Source organism: Brassica oleracea, chromosome C6 (genome assembly GCF_000695525.1).
Source record: "Brassica oleracea var. oleracea cultivar TO1000 chromosome C6, BOL, whole genome shotgun sequence".
NCBI lineage: Eukaryota > Viridiplantae > Streptophyta > Magnoliopsida > Brassicales > Brassicaceae > Brassica > Brassica oleracea.
The window spans coordinates 13,228,538-13,249,491 of record NC_027753.1 but is presented as its reverse complement, the minus strand read 5'-3'; the positions used below and the strand labels follow the sequence as shown (position 1 = coordinate 13,249,491).

Below are 20,954 nucleotides of genomic sequence, written 5' to 3'. Positions count from 1 at the left end.
CCCCACATTAAAATGGAAGAGAGAATTGCATGCATGACTGACATAACAAATTCTCAAACCAGGTGCAAGTATTCCAACAATCATCGACAGGATGGTATCAAAGTTGTATGGACGTCTCAGACTTATGTGGATATCTACAAATCCAAATACGCCAGTCACTAACAATTGACGCGCTGATTGGCCACATCCACAATGCGTTCTTTGGAACATGGGATGACATCACTATCCAAGCGAGGGAAGAGTACCTCAGCATGACGTGCTTTTCCTTTTAGACAAAACATCTTGAATGAAATTATGAAATAACGCCTAAAAAGTTTAATGCTCTCAATAGGATTGACGGTGTCAACCTCAAACAAACATACTTGGTTTCTCTCTCATAAAATCTTGGTAGCGAGACTTCACGTATGCTATCTCTCAAAAACATGATGCTTAATCAAGCCTCTTTGGGGGAAATATATTAATTGTCACTTGCATCGCTCGAAAAACTGTGTAACCACCATAAGTTTTTAAAATAGCTACAAGAACAAGGGAAGCTTCTAAGAAAAGCATGTGACCGGCCTGAACTCGTGATCAACTGCAAGCAGAAAAAGTGTGGATGGTCATCTAGATTTGGTCAAAAAAAATCCAGAAGCAAATGGCAGAAGAAGTACCATCAACTGCCTAGTGGAAATAAATATAAATTCTTTAAGAAAAAAAAAAGAAGAGACGAGGCTTCAATAAATCAGACAAGTGATACATGTAGGACCAATTTTGGTCAATACGTTAATGGGCCACGATCAAGTAAATGGGCCGCGAAGAGTTAAAGCCCATAGCGAACCCTCGAGCTCCAGACGGAGACTTCAAAGATCCAGAGATCGCGGAACAGTTACGGAGATCGCGGAACGGTTGCGAGCATCACAGAAGCAGCCTGTTATAAGAAGAGATCGACGCATAAGGAAAGGACACGTTGAAAACCCTAGAGAGAGCTACACTCATACTTCGACCTTGTTTACATCCATCTTTAGATCTTTTCTCTTAACGATCTCGTTTTAACGTTCAATCTTGTTTTACTCATTGTATTCGATCTTATTCATCAATAAAAGTCCATTTTTGCCTACCGGAAACTGATTACATTGTTGTGTTCTAAAGATATCGTTGCCTACATCATTTATCTTCCCTTGATTAAACTCCCGATCACTATCAAATTCTTAATGTAGATTTTAGGATCTACATTTTGGCGCCGACTGTGGGGAAGGTAAACGAAAAACATCTTTGCTGAGAAACCGATCTAAGTTTCCTAAGCGCAACTATGGATCCTAATCACGCACGATCCGACTTCATCGAATCGGTCAATCTCGACCTCTCTAGATCGGGAACACCAAAGTCGTCGAAAATCGACCATGACGCGAAGGGTCAAAGTATCCCTCTCCAAAGACGAGATTGTCTCTCCAGTGATAAACAATATGACACCTCGCGACATGCAACTAACGAGCCGGACGTCGCGCCTTCCGAAGGGATAATGCGCGAACTCAAGACTATAAATTTCCACGAACACGACGTTGCTAAGCTCGACATGCCCCACGACGATGCCTTAGTAATCACGTTGGAGCTTGCGGGCACCATCTTCTCGAAGATCCTCGTCGACTCCGGGAGCGCCATCAACGTCGTTTCACAAAAGACACTGCGATCGATTAGCCAACCGACCCCAGTAATCGATCACGAAACTACTCCCCTCAATAGTTTCGAAGGAAACTCAGTTCAATCGCTCGGGATCGTGCCACTCACCACCAGTACTCACGACGTCGAGCTCCTGACCCGATTCACCGTAGTTGATCATTTCATGCCTTCGACGCCATCATAGGATGTCCCTGGCTGCACCAGATGAGGACGGTCCCTTCGGTTTACCACCAATTCCTGAAGTTTTTATCACCGACCGGTGAAATAACCATACGTGGGAGCCAGAAACAATCCCGACCTTGCTATATGACCGGATTCCGGAAGATGCCCCCGCGAGGAGAGAACGTCTCACTCGTCCGCGATCTCACGGTAAAAGACCCCGCCAAAGACCTATCGAGCGTCGTCGCTCTAGACGAAAGCTCCCCAGAGAAGGCATCAACATCGGAAATGATCTCCCTCCTGAAGTCAGGAACGACTCTTGTCTTTCCTCAAGCAAAATATCAAAACATTTGCATGGTCCGCAGCAGACATGCCCGGAATCGACATCAGTATCACCTCCCACAACCTAAACGTCGACCCAACGTTTAAGCCTGTCAAACAGAAATGAAGAAAGCTAAGACCCGAACGAGCCAAGGCAGTAAACGACAAAGTGGACAAGCTCCTAAAAATTGGTTCCATTCGCGAAGTCCAATACCATGACTGGCTCGAAAACCCAGTCGTAGTAAAAAAGAAAAATAGAAAATGGAAAGTGAGCATCGATTTCACCGATCTCAACAAAGCATGCCCAAAAGATAGCTTCCCATTACCACACATCGACCGGCTGGTAGAAGTCACAGCTGGACACGAACTACTTTCCTTCATGGATGCATTTTCCGATTATAATCAGATCATAATGAACCCCGACGACCAGGAAAAAACAAGCTTCATCACTGAGCGGGGCACCTACTGCTACAAACTCCACGCATCTCGGAAGAACGATGGAAGTTTACATAGATGACATGCTGGTAAAGTCATCAAGAGCCAGAGACCACGTTCTACAGCTCTAGGAGTGTTTTAACATTCAACAAGTTTGGGATGAAACTGAACCCTACAAAATGCACTTTCGGAGTAGATCGCGGTGCTCATCGATACCCTTCCTCCGAGGTCGATCCGAGAGTTACAGCGCCTCACCGGCAAAATAGCTGCATTAAACCGTTTCATCTCCAAGTCAACTGACAGATGCCTTCCTTTCTACAAGCTACTGAAAGGAAATAAGAAGTTCGAATGGAACGCCGAATGCGACTCTGCCCTAAAGAACTTAAGGCATATATCAACGAGTCGCCCGTACTGTCAAAACCGATCATAGGAGAAACCCTCTTTTTATACGTGGCAACCTCCGAACACGCAGTAAGCGGAGTGCTAATCCGCGAAGAAAGCGGAGAACAACAACTGATATACTATGTAAGTAGATCATTGGTCGACGCCAAAACCAGGTACCCTGTAATGGAAAAACTAGCCCTAGCAGTAGTAACCGCGGCTCGAAAATTAAGACCTTACTTCAGTCGCATTCGATCAGTCATGACATCGCAACCCCTACGGACAGTACTCCACAGTCCAAGCCAATCTGGAAGATTGGCAAAATGGGCGATTGAGCTCAGGGAATACGACATTGAGTACAAACCACGGACGAGCTCGAAAGCGCAGGTACTAGCTGATTTTGTCATCGAACTCGTCCCGAAGGAGGATAACGCGAGAACGAATACCCAGACATGGAATTACACGTCGATGGGGCTTCGTCGAGACAAGGGTTTCAGATCGGAATACAACTCGAATCCCCGACAGGAGAAATAATCGAGAAATCATTTTGCCTGGGATTCAACACATCAAACAATGAAGCCGAATACGAATCCCTGATCGCCAGTTTACGACTCGCACGAAGCGTCGGCGCCCGGGAAATTAGCGCCTTCAGCGACTCGCAGTTAGTTACGAACCAATTCCATGGAGAATATGAAGCAAAAAACGAAAGAATGGAAGCTTATCTTGCAATTTTATGAGAGATCACTCAGCAGTTCGACAAATTCGAGCTCACAAAAATCCCAAGAGGAGATAACACGTCGGCCGACTCTCTGGCTGCGCTTGCTTCGAATTCCAATCCGGCAATAAGGAGAGTAATACCAGTAGAAGGAATAGAGAAGCCCAGCATAGATCTTTCATGCAAAGAAACCGACCCTCAAGGAGATAATCCTCCCCGCATTGGCGCAATCATGACACGAAGCAAAGCCCAGAGAGCAAACCATAATCTCGACGACAAAACCAACAGTGAGATTGACGAGCGACCATCCCCTAGTGAGCCACCCATCAGGACTAGGAGGACCGCGACCTCAACAACTATCCCCGAAGAGGCCGATCATGAAACTAATAGCGAAGCGCACGAAGCCTTCCGAAAAGAACTCTCGGCCAGACCAGACTGGAGACTCCAGTATTTAACTATACAAAAAATGGCGAGCTCCCTGGAGAGAGATGGGAAGCCCGAAAAACTGTACGGAGTCCTCTGGGCCTACCGGACAACTCCTCACACAGCAACCCAAGAACTCCATTCTCACTATCTTACGGAAGCGAGGCCGTAATACCAGCCGAAATCGAGGCCCCAAGCCAACGACGCAGAATATGTCCAGAGGACATCTAGCTCAACAAAGAACTACTGATCGATCAACTAGACATGATCGAAGAACAACGAGAAAAAGCGACAGTACGTGTACAAAACTACCAACAAGCCGCGGCACGTTACTACGACTCCAACGTAAGAAACCGCGCATTTTCCATTGGCGACCTAGTCCTTCGAAAATTATTCGACGGAACAAAGGAACCAGGAGCAGGAAAATTGGGAACAAGATGGGAAGGCCCATACAAAGTAACCAAATAAATCCGAACCGGAGTCTACGAGCTAGAAAAATGCAAAACCGGTCTCCCCGAGATGAGACCTTGGAACGCTTATAACTTAAAGAAATACTACAAATAGTACAAACCCGAACCTCGACCAAGTCTATCGAGCTTCGAGCTGGGAGGCTACCGGCACCAACAGTTCAGTAAAACGAAACAGAACTACGAATAAGCTTGATCCCTCGAAGAGGGTACGTACGCAGCTCGATACCGAGCGCAGCCCAAACAACCAAACAAACTTTTATCAGTTTTCCTCTATCACTTAGAATACTTGAGCTACTAGCATAACCCACCCAATTGATTATGCCATCAGGCCTTATAAGGCCCACAAAACAGATTCCTGATCAGTCTCTGTTCCACACCTTCTAAATGTTAAAACAAACAAGCTCAATGAAGCTAAAGTTGAACAAAGCATTCGATTAGAAAGGTATTAACCCGATAATCCATTTTGAAGACATATATATGTTTCTTAGACAAACCAAAAGAAAATAAAAACACAACAAAAACTACAAACTCCAAAGCAAGCGGGTCAACTTTCGCATCATTCTTGATTGACCGAGTCACCAGAAACCTCAGGAAGCTCGAGGCGACTAAGGGAAGGATCCGACACCGAAGCAAGACCATAATCAAGATCAAGTGATATCTCCCGGTCTCTAAGACGCTCCAACTCCTCTTCGAGCTAGAAACCACCTTCGCTGTACTTAGTCAAAGCCTCAATACGAGCTCGCAACTCCTGCAAACGAATCTCCGCAGCCGTCTCCTTCTTCTTTTTCCGAAGCTTATCCTTCACCACGGCCAGAACCGCGTCATATTCTCGGGAAAGAGAACGACGAGCAAGATTGTGTTCCTTGCGAGCTGCCGCATTGCAATCTTCGATCTCCCGCCTATGCTTTTCTTTCATCGAGTCGAGGTCATTTTGGACAGCAACCTTCTCCATCTCAGTAGCAGCCAACTTCCCCTTCAATCCCTCAACCTCGACTTCACGTTGCTTCTCCATCACTCAAACAGCCTCCAACTCACCTTGGAGTTGTTGAATCGTGAGAAGATGACCTCCGACCTCCTCTTTGCTCGGAAAGTCAGACAACAGCCTCTCCATCAAAGCGGCATATTCATTGCTCGCCTCCATAGCCTAAACAAAAGCAATGACAAAGTTCAAGCAGCCATCATTTAATCCAATGGAACATCAGAAGCAATCGCGGGATAGATTACCTTAGCATTCGCGACCGCCATCCGAACATAACCGTCACGCTCTCGCGTGTCTCCCAAAGAACTAAGCTTGCATCCCTTCTCTCTGATCTTGTGCCAGATCAAACCAAGACTCTCAGGGTTCTCAAGGATTGGTACCTCATTATCATACGAAAATCTCCACGAAGAGGTCTCATGCACGTCTGGAAGATGAGCGCTCGGGTTAACCTGAGAAGTACCTTCACCAGATGCTCGCAACGGCGGAGGAAGCCCCGAGCCCTGCGAATTCGAACTCACGGAATTGATTTCCTCTAGAGCTCTACATCGGCGTCGGCGAATCGATGAATCGACGTCGTCAAATCGATGAATCGACGTCGTCATCAAGAGCTCGATCACCTATAGAACCGGCTGAAGTGTTCGGCGCCCTTCGAACCCCACCCACGGGAACGGCGATCGACACCGGCCTAGCCAAAAGACCAGGAGACTGAGCCTGCGACCTCGATCTAAGAGTCGGTCCGCGTCGAGCTTTCTGAGCTCGTTCCAATGACCCGACTTCAGAGGACTCGTCAGGATGATCGGGTAACGCCTCCTTCTCCCTCGCCCCTGAACGAAACATATTTGGTGAATTGAGGGACGCACAAACAATCTAATTCGGATCTTTCCGAAAAAGGATAAAAGATCAGCTTACTTTTGTTACGACGACCCTTCCCCGGTCGAACAAGAGTCGCCAGACCAATAGGAGTAGCACGGTTTCCACCCAGTGGAAGAGCGTAAGCAGCTCGAATTCGATCTACGGTAAATGTGAGCCATCGAGGGCTACCTCGCCGCAGAGTGGCGATTAATCCATGAAGCTCGGGATTCATAGGCGCAGGACCAAAGGGCTCTAAAAATAAGTGGAGAAAAGTTAAAAACGCCAAAAGAGATGGAAGAGTAGAATTCATCTCGAAAAAGAAAAAAACTTACCAATCCCGCCGGACCCCTCCCAAGGAATCCTTCTGAAATCGAAGTCACCGACCGACGCCGGGTTAATCTTGAAAACGAAAAACTTCTCCCTCCACCGGTCATCCCTGTTAGGGATATTGTCTATGATAGAACGGCCGGGTCAAGGAGCGAGAATCATGGTGCCAGGAAAGCCATTGTTTCTCTAAATAACAAACAGTTTCTTTAACTCCTCAAGGCCAAACTCGAGACCTTCCTCCCTAGCTCGGATCCATGAAGCCAAGAAGTAGCGAAAGAAATTAGGCGCCATCTGGGCAAAAGCCATCCCAAGCTCCGCGAGCGCCTCAAGAAGAAAATGGGGAAGAGGAATGCTACATGTAGGCCCCACAGTACCCCGGCCTCGCAGTCTCCGGAGTTTCATCATCATCAGGAAGTTCGATCTCGACGGCATAATCGACTCCCAGAGTTCGTAGATGGCCTCGATATGTTTCGCCTCAAGGATCATCGGTAGATGAGGGCCGAATTTCTCAGATGCCATAGATTCGAAACAGAAAAAAGAACCAAGAGGAAGACAGTGAGAGAGAAAGTAGAATTGTGGTGTTGAAGAAGACGATATATTCGGTAAAATATAATATATATACGCAAAAAAAAACGGTTCCGAAGCGTTTAAAATTAACCGGCCACGAACTGTCGATCTCAACGACACAATTTGAAAAATGGCCGACAAGTCAAATCAAGCCGATGCGCGTGACGTCCCACTTCCCGAGAATCGTGACGACGTTGGGCTATGACAGTTTTCACCCTTTCGGTTTCCGAATAAACCAAAAGGGCTTGGGGACAAATGTTAGACCCAATTTTGGTCAATACGTTAATGGGCCACGATCAAGTAAATGCGCCGCGAAGAGTTAAAGCCCATAGCGAACACTCGGGCTCCAGACGGAGACTTCGAAGATCTAGAGATCTCGGAACAGTTACGGAGATCGCGGAACGGTTGTGAGCATCACGGAAGCAGCCCGTTATAAGAAGAGATCGACCCATAAGGAAAGGACAAGTTGAAAACCCCAAAGAGAGCTACACCCATACTTCGACTTTGTTTACATCCATCTTTAGATCTTTTCTCTTAATGATCTCGTTGTAACGTTCGATCTTGTTTTACTCATTTTATTCGATCTTATCCATCAATAAAAGTTTTGCCTACCGGAAACTAATTACATCGTTGTGTTCTAAAGATACGTTGTCTACATCATTTATCTTCCCTTGATTAAACTCCCGATCACTATCAAGTTTTTAATGTAGATTTTAGGATATACGATACATATGCAAGAAGAAATAAAATTATACCAAACAGTGTCCGGATAACCAAAAGAGAGATAACCTCATTGGTTATCTAGCCCAGATCGAAGATATTGTTGACTCTTATGTTGAATCAATATTTTTCCTCGATGATGAACCAGGTGCTAAAACCGTACTTGCTAAGGAAATAAAAAAAGGAAATGACTCTTCAGATGAATCTGACTCTGATGAAGAAGAGAGCGACGGAGACGACCAATTTATGCTATTTGATCTATACACACTTGACATCTGCAAAGCGGAGCAACCAAAGAAAATGAATTAGCATATGTGTCCCAACTATCTCCTATTGCAAAGATATAATCTTCCCAACAAAGTATGACAAGCCCATGCCAGTCATAGCTTATTTTGACACTGGTGTTGTCTCCTCCATCCTCAAACTAGACATCCTTCCATCCTCTCACGGGAATTCATGTGCGGTACCGTTTAGAGCAGCCAATGGTCAGAATTTCACCATCTCTCTCATCGGTAAGCCTATATACATCCAACTGTTTCGTGGATATACAATTAAAACCAAAGTATACATGTCTGAACTACCCGTAAAATATTATATATTTAGCTTTGACATCCTCCATAGTCTCAAAAGAATATCATGGCACCCGAAAGGTCTTAAACACAGAAACCACCTCTTACCTTGGACGACCATCCCTCATCTCTACCCCTATGGATATCTTGAATCTTATCAAAGAAGAGATTGCCAAAACATCATGTGCCACCTTTCAATCTGAATTCCTCACAAAGTTATCTTCCCGTCTTTGGAAGATTCCACACTTCTTCATATCCTTGCTCTTCAAGAAGAATGAAGATATCAATCCAACAAAAGCAAGCGACCTAGACATGAATCCAGATCACTACAACCTCACACTTGAGAAAGTTGATCAATTTCTGAAAGAAGATCTCATTAAAAATAGCACTTTACCACCATGGGCATGTGAAGCTTTTTATGCCAACAAAAGAGCAGAGAAAGTTTGAGGAAAACTGAAACTGGTCATCAACTACCAACCACTGAATCACTTTTTGAAGATGACAAGTTTCCTCTACTAAAAAAAGAAGTCTATTCAAAAGACTATCTCATGCACAAGTATTCTCTTAATTTAATTTGAAGGCAGGATTTTGGCACTTGGGAATCAAACCAGAAGATATGCCTAAAACGAGTTTTTGCATTCTTGTTCGCCATTACCACTGGAAGGTCATGTCGCTTGGTCTAAAGATAGCTCCTTCCCTATTATAGAAAGCCATGGTCAAGATATCTGAGCCAATCCTCCAAAATGCATTGGTTTACACTAACGTTATTCTTCTGTTATCTCTAAACATTTACTCTTATACTCGCCTATTGAAGAAATTTCATGATATCATCCAACAATATGGAATCATGCTCTTGGAAAAGAAGATGGTCATCGGAGAAAAAGAAATTGATTTTCTTGGCATGCATATCTCATAAGGACGATACCATCCCCAGCCCTACATTGAATAACAACTAAATGAATTTCCAGATGAAAAACTGACTTTCAACCAAGTAAAACAATTCTTTGGAATTGTTAACTACGTGGCTGACTTCATCCACGACCTTGCAAAATCTTGGTCGATTCTGTCAGCTCAACTCAAAAAAGATGCTCCTTCATGGAACCAGAAGTGTACTAAAATAGTAAAAGAACTCAAGCAGATTTCAAAGACACTTTCATCACTGAAGATTCCGCCTAATGGTAAAATAATTCTCCACACAGATGCAAGTGATTGCTATTTGGGTGATGTTCTACTAGAAGAAATGAAAAAGAGAAACCACACATTTACGGCTACAAGAGTGGAGTTTTCAAAGAAGGTGAGCAACACTACCATTCCACGTACAAAGAAATTCTTGCAGTAAAAAGAGGCATCGATAAATTCAAATTTCATTTGGTGAGCCAACGTTTCCTTATCGAAATGGACATATCATTTTTTCCAAAGATGGTACAGCTCAAACAGAAGTTCTTGTCTCAAGCATAATTACTCAGATGGGCGAGCTGGTTTTCACAATGAAAATTTGAGGTCAAGCACATCAAAGGGAAAGATAATTTCCTACCAAGATTTTCTACCAAGAATTCAACGACAGATTTCAACAATCATTCCAATGATCTAGGCTCTTAGTCCAAAAGATCCAGCAGAAGAGTCCCTAAGGGAAATGATCTCAATGATGCTTTTTCTTTTATCATTTTAATTTTTAATTTTAAAAATATTTTATTAACTTTGAAAGTTTTTTAAGTTTGAAATTTTAATTTTTAAAATGTTTTATTTATTTTTTCTCATATAGATTAGATTCGGTCAGGCGGCGTTCTCTTCGGTCTAGCCACCACCTGAACTAATTTAGATGGACAACTGATAGAAAAAAAAAACATGAATGCACTGCCCGATTATATAGCTTGAAACACACAACAAAAAATAGATCTAGAGATTGAATTATATCACAAACAAAAAGGTAGAAGATCGGAAAGTGTTAAACAATGATTTGAGAGAAAACTCTCTCTCTCTAACAGCAGAGGGGTTGATTGCCGAGTAATTTAGAAGTGTTGTAAGACCTCTTTATAGCCTAAATTATTTCTAGAGTTCAAATGTTTGCCAATCATGTTTTGTAAAGATATTTTTTATTATTTATTTTTAGCTCTAGAAAACTATAAATTTAGAGTACTTATTTTTTGATTTAGAAAATTTATACGTAGATCATTGAATTTTTTAAGCTTATAACTGATATTTTACAGCAAAATTATTTACGTCCACGGCGAAAAAAATATATAGTTTTATTTCTAAAGCAAAAATATAAAATTATAACTTTTTCCAATTAATCTCTAGAGAGAGGGTTGCTTAAAAAAAAAAAAAGGTAGAGAGAGGTTAATTTGTGAGCCTGTTTTTCTAACCAAGACCGATTAATGTGCGGAACTGATGACACTGACCCATTATCCCAATACTTTTGGTCCACCTGCCACTGCCAGGAGGCTGCCACTGCTTCGCTGTATAATAATTACGTCGCGTCATTCTGAGTCCACATTTGAAAATTTCAACATTATTAGTGTGAACAAAGAAAAAAACTCTTGACTTTTAACTTTGAATTTTGACTTTTAAATTTGACTTTTGACACTCGCTTTGATGACCGTATGTGCATGATTCACGTCGATATCAACAATAGAAATTTCGGAGATTCCATAAGCTGGTAAGACACGTACATAGATGCGTAAATACTAAAAAGACTGATTTTGGTTTTGCTGTAATCTCTTAAGAAAAATGAAGAAGATGAGTTGGTTTCCAATAATACTCTGTTTTGTCCTCGTAAGCTTTGGTGGTTCATCAGTTTCAGCACAAACATGTATGAACAATGGGAATTTCAGATCCAACGGCACGTACGATGCAAATCGCCGACTCATCCTCTCCTCTCTTCCTTTCAACGTCACAGATCAAGACGGCTTCTTCTACAACGGTTTGATCGGACAGGAACCGAACCGTGTCTACGCAAGAGGGATGTGCATCCCAGGATCAACTTTGGAGGACTGTTCTGATTGTATCAAGACCGCATCTGATGGGTTGATGGAGAGTTGTCCTAACCAAACAGAAGCATATTGGTGGCGAGGTGAGCCCACGCTTTGCCTTGTCCATTACTCCAACACATCTATCTCCAGTTCTGCAAATCTGGATCCGCGTGCAGCTCTCACCAACACTGGAGATCTAACCTCAAATCTAACAGAGTTCACGAAAATATGGGAAGACTTGGCTGTTCGTATGATTGTTATAGCCTCCACAACAAAAAGCACGCCGTCCTCTAGTGATAACTATTATACAGCAAATAGTGCAGCCTTAGAACCTTTCCAGGATATATATGCATTGATGCAGTGCACACCGGATCTTTCATCTGGTGATTGTGAATATTGTCTGCGACAGAGTGCAAGCGACTACCAGTCATGCTGTGGTCAGAAGCGAGGAGGCGTTGTCATGGGGCGAAGCTGCTTTTTCCGTTGGGATTTGTATACATACTCTAAGGCTTCTTTTGAAAACATTACGGTGGTTTCTTCTCCTCCTCCTGTGAATGTGCCACAAGCTGCAGGCGATGGAGATGAAAACACGACCGTCAATGGTAAGTATTTTCACAGATAAATTAATTACTGTTAAAACACAATTGAAATATTTGACATTTATTTTCTGTATTTGTTAGAAAAAAGTAGCAAAGGAATTTCAGCTGGAATTGTTGCGGCCATTACCGTTCCGATTCTTGTTACCATCTTAATAGTGCTTGTTCTAGGTCTCGTTCTATGCCGGAGGAGAAAATCATACCGAAGAACTGAGATTGAAAGTTAGTTACTTGTTCCATCTCTTTATAGTTTTCTCTAGCAGAAGAAAATAATAAGCATAACTAGTACACCCTTGCTTTACAGCTGATAGTGCAATTTCAACTGAGAATTCATCTCAATACGATTTTAAGACAATCCAAGCTGCAACAAATAAGTTTTCAAGCACTAATAAGCTCGGGGAAGGTGGATTCGGTGAGGTTTACAAGGTAAAGAGCTCTCTGTTTTACAGTTTTTAAGTTAATAGTGATGTTCGTTTTATAAACGTCGGGATTGGCGGCAGCGTCTCAGAATTACAGTTATGACCACGGCAGACGCTGTACAAACAAAGCAACACGGATCTGTTTATTCAGCCGCAGCGTCAAGTTCAACCCATCAAATACGACGATGAAAATTTCAGCGGCAGCGGCCACCCCGCTTTCATGCCTCCAATTGTCCATTGCGGCTACTTTTAATTAGAACACCAAATAATTTGTTTCTGCCCTAGTTGTATTTTTTTTACGCCGCCGCTGATCGCAGCGTCCGACAAAAGAACATGGGTAATATAGGTGTCATAAAAGTAACCAACGTGCGGCATTTTGTGTTATTCAATGTTATATAGGGTAAGTTACCAAATGGGACTGAAGTAGCTGTGAAGCGACTGTCGAAAAATTCAGGGCAGGGCACAAGAGAGTTCAGGAACGAGGCTGTTCTTGTGTCAAAACTTCAACATAGGAACCTGGTTAGGCTTCTTGGATTCTGTATGGAAGGAGAAGAAAAGATTCTCATATATGAGTTTGTTCCCAACAAAAGCCTTGACTACTTCTTATTCGGTATGATTCTCTTTCAAACTCGAAGGATTCTTCCTCAGCTTTAGACTGATTGGTCGTACATTGAATTTTGTAGACCTTGAAAAGCAAAGTCAGCTAGACTGGACTCGGCGTTACAAGATCATTGGAGGGATTGCTCGAGGGATTTTATATCTTCATCAAGATTCACAGCTGACAATCATTCATCGTGACCTCAAAGCCAGCAACATTCTCTTAGATGTCAACATGAACCCAAAAATTTCAGATTTCGGATTGTCAACCATCTTTGGAATAGAGCAAACTCAAGGCAATACCCACAGAGTTGCTGGAACCTAGTAAGTTTCACAATAGCTGAAACACACAAAGAATTTGTTAGACCTTTTTCTATGGCATATTAATATTAACCAAAGTTTTATGTTTTCAGTGCTTACATGTCTCCTGAGTACGCAATGCATGGTCAATACTCTATGAAATCTGACATTTACAGCTTCGGAGTATTAGTTCTTGAGATTATAAGCGGCAAGAAAAATAGTGGCGTTTACAAGATGGATGAAACTAGTACTTGTGGAAACTTGGTCACTTATGTAAGCATAAATTAATAAAGTCCTCATGTTCCATCAATCTAACATCTGTAAACACATGACCAAGGTTCTTGATTTTTTATTTTGTTAGGCTTGGAGGCTTTGGAGGAAGGGGTCACCATTAGAGCTGGTGAATCCTGCAATTGGAAGAAACTATCAGCGTAATGAAGTCACTAGATGCATCCATATTGCACTCTTATGTGTTCAAGATAATCCAGATGACCGTCCAATGTTATCAACTATCATCTTAATGCTCACTAGCAACACAATTACTTTACCAGTGCCTCAATTACCGGGTTTTTTCACAAGAAGCATGCACAGACTAGATCCATTATCAGAGGAATTAGTAGTGTCGAGTCAGTCAACTAACAAAACTTTTCCTCATTAGTTCGTAAGAGATCATATATATTTTCTCATCATATCTGTAAAGTTGAACACAAAAGGCCATATTTGATTAAATTTCTCCACGCACATAAGACACAGATAAGTATCTCTTTAATTGTGTTGTAAGTTCTAAACTAAATAATGCTATGATAGGTTTTATAATTATAGTTTTTGGTGTGGAGATCAACAACGAAACTGAAAATTAAGGCAATTTTTTCAGGTTATTTGCTCTCTTCAAGCTGATTCTGTAGAGTTTTGACCTAAGATTAACTAGAGTTGAAGTTATCTTAAATTTGGTATTAAGCTTAAAAGTACAGACACAATTAAGTTTAATGATTGTGGGAGCTAAACCCTCAATCATAATTTTAATGTGAACGGAATCAAATTAGGGAAATGGTTGAAAAGTTTTTTATGAGCGGATCTCTAAAATAGTTTGCAAGAACGTGACTTAATATTAATGACAATGAATATACTACCTCCGTTTCCGAAAGTAACATGTTTTAGATTTTTTTCTTGTTCCACAAAGATAGATTTTATATATTGTTAAGGTACTTTTTTATACTTTTTAGGAGCATTAATTGAGAATATTTGAATTGATTAAATTTTATTGGTGGAAAGTTATTGGAAAGTGTTAGGACTGTTCAATATGGCAAAATCAAACCGTACCGAACCGAACCAAACCGAAATAGATAATATGGTTTGGATTTGGTATATACCATACAAACCGAATGGATATGATTTTTAAAAAACCGTAGGACTTGGATATGGTTCGGTATATAACCGATAAAACCAAATAAACCGAATAAAACCGATCAAAAAATAGAAACATGTAAATATGTATATATTTTATAACAACGTATGAAAATCATAAGTTAATTTTTTTGCTAATAACTATTACCATATTTTTTACAGTAATAAAATAGTGCTGATTTGTAAAACACTTGAACTATAATTAAATAACAATTCATCGCAAACATGTTTCTTATTTTCTTAGTCTTCTTTTGATCTTTTTGCTTTAATTTAGCATTGACTAAATTGAAATAAAGATTATAAATTTGATGATAACAATTAGTGGAAATTCTTCAACAATTTTTTTTATCTATAAACGAATAGAGTTTCGTGTTTAATAGAATATAATGACTTATTTTTTGTGCTTCGTGCTTCTGTTTTATTTTTTATTTTTTGTTTTTATTATCAAAATTTTGAGCTTTGATTTTAATTATAGATTTGATTATTTTATTAGATGATAGAAACATTTTTTATTTTTGTTCTTTTATTTAAACTTATAATATTTTTTAATAAATAAATGTGTTAACAACAAGACTCTAAAATTCATATAATATGATCCCAAAATAAAGAATTATGTTTTTTGGTATAAAACCGAATAAACCGAAAACCGACGGTATATAAACCGAACCGAACCGAAGTAAATATGGATTTAGAATGGTAGTTATATTTTACTAACCGAAATACCGAAAAACCGAAAAAAATCGAACCGAAACCAAACCGATATCCGGATTGAACACCCCTAGAAAGTGTATAAGAAAGTAAAAAATAAATTAAATTATAAACATTTATTAAATTTTTAATAAGCGTGCATACTCTAAAAAATCTTACTTTCAAGAATAGATGGAGTAATAAATACAGAGAATAAAACAAAAGATAAAACAATTCAGAAGGAAGTATTTTAGATATTGGGTGAGTAAGTCGAAAAGAGTATCAATAATGATCTTGGTCTTGTGTTTTTATAATTCTCAGTTTGTTCCAACTACTTTGTGTATCTAAGCTCGTTGTCTCGGGCTGCGAGGTAAGCCTTTAGGCATGAATAGATGGGTTTCGCTGAATGATCGTGTCTTCATTGCCATTTCAATCTGTTTTGATTAGGCCTTTAATAGGCTGGATTTGTGTGATAAATCTTTGCTTTAATAGTTGCCCCTAACCCATTAAGTGACATTATTATCTTTAATTGGCGGAGACACTAGAGGTGATCAATGGTGTCTTCCTCGAGGTAATCTTCCAACGTGGATTTGATTTTATCAGATACGACGTCTCGAAGGGCAGATAAACCAGCACATCATCTGTCAGTTTGGATTTGACAAGACCCAAAGCTTATTATGACCGTTTGATCTATGGTTATAGAAATCGGATGGTTCTTATCCAATCACCGAATATTTGGTTTTATTTTTTTGAGATTTATGGGTGGTGCGAGTTCTCATGTTCTTAATAACTTCTGCGACCTCAAGGTTTTATGTCCATCTATTTATACTCCAACGTCTCCGTTAACGATATCTCCTACTTTCTTGAAAATTAATGGACTTTTCCTCTTCTATTTCTCTACTCTCACATGGCGAGACACACAACCATCAAGATTCAAGAAAGAGAGCTTTTTGTCCCTCACGTTCGATTAAAGATGATGGACGATGCTTTAATCACTCTTCGTCAGTCTTTCAACGTTCCTGGCAAGATACGATTGTAGGCTCTGACAGCTATCAAATCCTTGGAGCGGGCAAAGCCTAGGTTTCTGTGCAAACACTCGATTTTCTTCAAAAATTGCGGGCTGGTTTCCCATTATGTCACTTTTGCCCGAAGTCGTATGCTGACTGAGGATAGATTTTTTCCAAATAACCCCAATTTTGGTATGCCACATCATGGGCCTGCTGGTGCTTTCCCGAGAAGTGGGGAGGTGGGGGGGAGGTTCTGTTGATTGTTTTTAACTTGATCAATATTTGTTCTACCAAGAGGAATATTGGGTTCGAGGGTAGTTTCTGTTTCGATCCTCACACGAACTGTAAAATCCTCACAGAGATTCCGCGTAGAGATGAATGGAGAAAATAATATTTTTTTTCTTTGAAGTGAATGAAGTTTCGATAAGAAATTTCAACCCTAGCCATCGTTCTCTATGTGGACGTTGATTGCAGATATTTTAAGATTAGAGCCTTATCTGATTGCCTCCGTGCTTTGGTTTGTAATTTGCGCGGGGGAGTTGTCAATTGGCCTTCTTTTAGCAGGGCGAGAGTGTTCGATGTGCTAGACATTTTTGAGTCTGTAAGTTTTCTTCTTTACTAGGAGACAAGAGGAATCATCTGACGTGGAAGCCGGAACCTGGAAGCTGGAACCCATAACAAAGAGATCGGCGTCCTGCTCTAACACGAAGGTTCTTGCTCTTGAATTAATTTTCCCTAACAGTCTGTATACATTTAAGTCAGGAAATGGGTTGCCATACATATACTCAAGGCTAAAGAAGATGTTATCTACACAAAACCGAGTATCAGAAAACTCAAAGCCTTTGCTTGGCACTTGGAAGGTAAATGCTCCTAAAAAAATCTGTTATTTTATTTAATCACATGACATGTAGTAGTGACAAGGAATTTGAATCGTCACAACATGTAGTAGTGACAAGGAATTTGAATCGTCTCCAAATGTGACGTGATGATATTTGTCCAAGATGTAGAGAACTTTATTAGTCTGTAAATCATGCTATCTTTGAATGTCCACTTAAGCATTGTCTTCTTGCCGCTATACCCTCTCATCCAAATATGTCCCATGGATTATCTTTTTTTGGAGGAAGAAAAATATTGAAGACTTGTAAATTGAGATAGATTTTTATCCATGGATAATTTGGTATCTTTACAAAAAAAAAAAAAGTAACTATAAACTATTCAGAAGGATGACTCATACAACCACATCAAAGTAGCAAAGGAACCAACTGATGGGGTGACTCATACATCATTCCTAATGTGGATTCTAATTTGCTGGGCATGGTGTTCGATCTATCCATTCATTGTTTTCTGGTTCTAAATCTGAATTTTTTTTCCTAGATCTAGGATTTTTGTCCCGGTGGCTCCTTTATAAGGTGATTTCTTTCTTGTTCAGACTTTCGATTTGGACACATATCAAAAGGTCAGAGAGAGAGAGAGAGAGACGTTGCTTGGAGATGGCAAGAGGAAGAAGAGGAGACAACAGAAGAAGAAGCGGAGTGGTGTCGGAGATGACGAAAGAAGAAGCGGACTTGTTCGTCCCCGCTCTACCCTCACTTGTCTCTCTCAATTTCTCAAAACCAGAGCCTCTTCTTCTCTTACACCAAATCGTGCTTTCTAACCCCTCAGGTTTGTCTCCGATCTCGAATCTTCCTCACAAACTTTAGCTATAACCCTAGTTTTTGAACGTCTGATTGCTGACATCACCATTGGTGGAGGCTGTTAGAAATGCTTCCTGGTATATGATAAGAATTATGTGTTTGCTTTGTTGAATAAGAAGAAGAAGAAGATCCTTAAGGTATGAACTTGATTACACTTTATTCACTGTCTTTTATGGTTAACAACTAGAGTTGAACATAAAGGTCTGAAATTTGGATGGAGTCTGTTTTGGCGCAAAACATTCTCGGGGCTGAAGGTCCATGGTTTGGAAACTTTATCTACGCAAGTATACATAATTCACTGGTACTGATAGATTAGACACAAGTCTCTTAACAGGTTGTTCTTGATTAATTTTACATGGACTCTGCAGAATGCTACTATGGTCTTCTTCTGTGAGATGATATAGACAAACTTCCACTAGTTGTTGTATTGTTGCGTCGAATATTGTGTTAAAAACATCTATTTTTTTTCTCTGGTAATCGTCTTTGTCAAACATCTTCTTCCTTCTTGGTGTTTGATTCTAATCATTGCTCCTGTTTGTCCTGTTTCAGACAGAGAAAAAACAGTTCCACTGTGATGACTGGAATTTGCAGGTGAGATTCTTTCCTTCATACAGTGTAATGGTGACGGACAATCGAAACTAGCCAATATATTGCTCGCCAACTTCTGGTCACATTTACACAGACAAATCATCTAAGTGACATTATGTTTTTTGTTAGGAAGAGGGAGTACCCATGTCTCATCCTGACTAATCTCTTCCAACGCACTGCTCTATTAATCAGTTAAGTTTCTTTTTCTGTTCTTTCTTCAGATTCTTTATTTAAAATTTTCACTATTGCTTATTTAAGCCCCCATGTTCTCTCAGGGTTCTTCAAGTTATAAGAGGCTATACTTTGTCGTTATCGCTTGGAAGAATTGTCTTGAGGTATGTTCGATCGAAACAGACCCAAAAGTTGTTTAATTCAGTTTTTGGGATCTTGGCATAATCTGTCTAAGCAACCTAAAAGAATATACATGTTAGTACTGATAATGACAAAGAGTGAATGTCTTCCTTACAGTAAAATGGAGTCAAAATCAAGCTTTAGCAAGGAGTGAATGTCTTCCTTACAGTAAGGTTTTCATGACCCTCTTTGTCTTAAACGTTATGCTTACTATAAACTTTGTGTTCATAGTTCTGGATTCTGATTATTGTCTTGTTTTGGGTTTACTGCAGGTCCCGATTCTTATGAAAAGAAGAGGTAGTTTGTTGGCATCAACAACCGAAGTCTTGGTAATTAAGCTTTTTGTAGATGTCACTAGTTTAGATATCTCTTGTCTAAGAAACTGAAAGTTTCCGTGGGTCAGAAAAGGGGAAAAGTGCATATTTCAACCTGAATTTTATCCATCGTGCTTATTCCTACCTGAACTTTGTAATAGTGTATATTTCATACCAAACTACATAAAAACTCAAAAAATATTACATGAACTTTAAGCGTTGTGCCTTTTCCTTCACGAACTCTACAGCAGTGCATATTTCATACTGAATTAAACAAAAATTTAAAAATACTACATGAATTCTCAAAATCGTGCTTATATATATATTGATAATCAAAGTTGTTAGTCATCCGTTAATTTATCAAAATGATGTCATTTTGGATTTTTTTTGTAAAATTAATTGTGATTGTGACTGAATCATTGGGAAAAATGCTTATTTCAACATGAACTTTACCCGTCGTGCTTATTTCCTCCCAAACTTTGAAGTGGTGGGTATTCCATACCAAATTACATAAAGCTCTAAAATACTACATAAACTTTAAGTGTTGTGCCTTTTCCTTTCTGAAATTTAAAGTAGTGCATATTTCATACTGAATTAAACAAAAAATTCAAAAACACTACATAAATTCTCAAAATTGTGCTAATATATATATTAATCGTCAAAGGTGTTATTCAACCATTAATCTATCAAACGACGTCGTTTTTGATAAATTCTGTAAAAATGTAAAATTTAAAAATACTATATAAACTCTCAAAATCGTGTTTATATATATATTGACGTCAAAAATATTAGTCATCCGTTAATTTATCAAATGATGTTATTTTGGATAAATTTTGTAAAATTTAAAAGTAATTTTTTGGAAGATTCAAATTCTCATACTGGTGGACAAGTAAGATCAGATTAATTACTAAAACAAAGTAAATTTCTTGTATAAATTTGTAAACAGTAACTGATATTTAAGTTTTATTTTAATCAAATAAATATTATCAAAGTTTTATTGTTTCAGTTTTATAAAAAAAAAATAATCATTTATGTTTTAATTCAACTATAAAAATCATTTTTTTATAAATTTAGACCAATTATTATTAATTTAAATATTTACTTTATAGTATTACTAAAAATTGAACTATATTGCAAATTTTAGAATTTTGTGTTGGTTTGCGTTTAGGTCAGAGGCAAAAAAAAAATTGTTTTTGATAAATTCTGTAAAATTTAAAATTTGAAAATACTACATAAACTTTCAGATTCGTTATGTAGTATTTTCAAATTTTAAATTTTACAGAATTTATCAAAAACAATTTTTTTCTGCCCCTGATCTAAATGCAAACAAAATTCTAAAATTTTGCAATATAGTTCAATTTTTAGTAATACTATAAAGTAAATATTTAAATTAATAATAATTGGTCTAAATTTATAAAATAATGATTTTTAAAGTTAAATTAAAACATAAATGA

General features: G+C 39.4%; 1 protein-coding gene and 1 long non-coding RNA gene across 14 annotated transcripts; both read left to right on the top strand.

Moving 5' to 3' along the window:
- Positions 1-11,239: 11,239 nt before the first annotated feature.
- LOC106297104 (cysteine-rich receptor-like protein kinase 11) lies at positions 11,240-14,241 on the top strand. Its single transcript, XM_013733385.1, has 7 exons — positions 11,240-12,145; positions 12,224-12,361; positions 12,444-12,565; positions 12,958-13,168; positions 13,242-13,479; positions 13,569-13,728; positions 13,817-14,241. The coding sequence occupies exons 1-7, from the start codon at positions 11,302-11,304 to the stop codon at positions 14,111-14,113; spliced, it is 2,010 nt and encodes a 669-aa protein (XP_013588839.1). The 5' UTR covers positions 11,240-11,301; the 3' UTR covers positions 14,114-14,241.
- Positions 14,242-16,328: 2,087 nt separating this feature from the next.
- Positions 16,329-19,716, top strand: LOC106300804. 13 transcript variants are annotated; one of them, XR_001262089.1, is made up of 8 exons: positions 16,329-17,413; positions 17,983-18,548; positions 18,616-18,720; positions 18,797-18,838; positions 18,965-19,026; positions 19,111-19,170; positions 19,304-19,354; positions 19,459-19,716. It is a non-coding gene; the product is annotated as an uncharacterized LOC106300804 (long non-coding RNA). The 13 variants fall into 13 exon arrangements; XR_001262087.1 differs by having other exon boundaries at positions 16,330-17,413; positions 17,983-18,215; positions 18,367-18,384; positions 18,449-18,838; XR_001262086.1 differs by having other exon boundaries at positions 16,330-17,413; positions 17,983-18,215; positions 18,313-18,384; positions 18,449-18,838.
- Positions 19,717-20,954: the final 1,238 nt, after the last annotated feature.

Excerpts from the sequence above, each read along its gene's own strand:
- LOC106297104 (XM_013733385.1), top strand. The coding sequence starts at position 11,302 with ATGAAGAAGATGAGTTGGTTTCCAATAATACTCTGTTTTGTCCTCGTA. Across the intron at positions 12,566-12,957 it reads GATTCGGTGAGGTTTACAAG|GGTAAGTTACCAAATGGGAC; the intron begins GTAAAGAGCTCT and ends AATGTTATATAG. Across the intron at positions 13,729-13,816 it reads GTGGAAACTTGGTCACTTAT|GCTTGGAGGCTTTGGAGGAA; the intron begins GTAAGCATAAAT and ends TTATTTTGTTAG.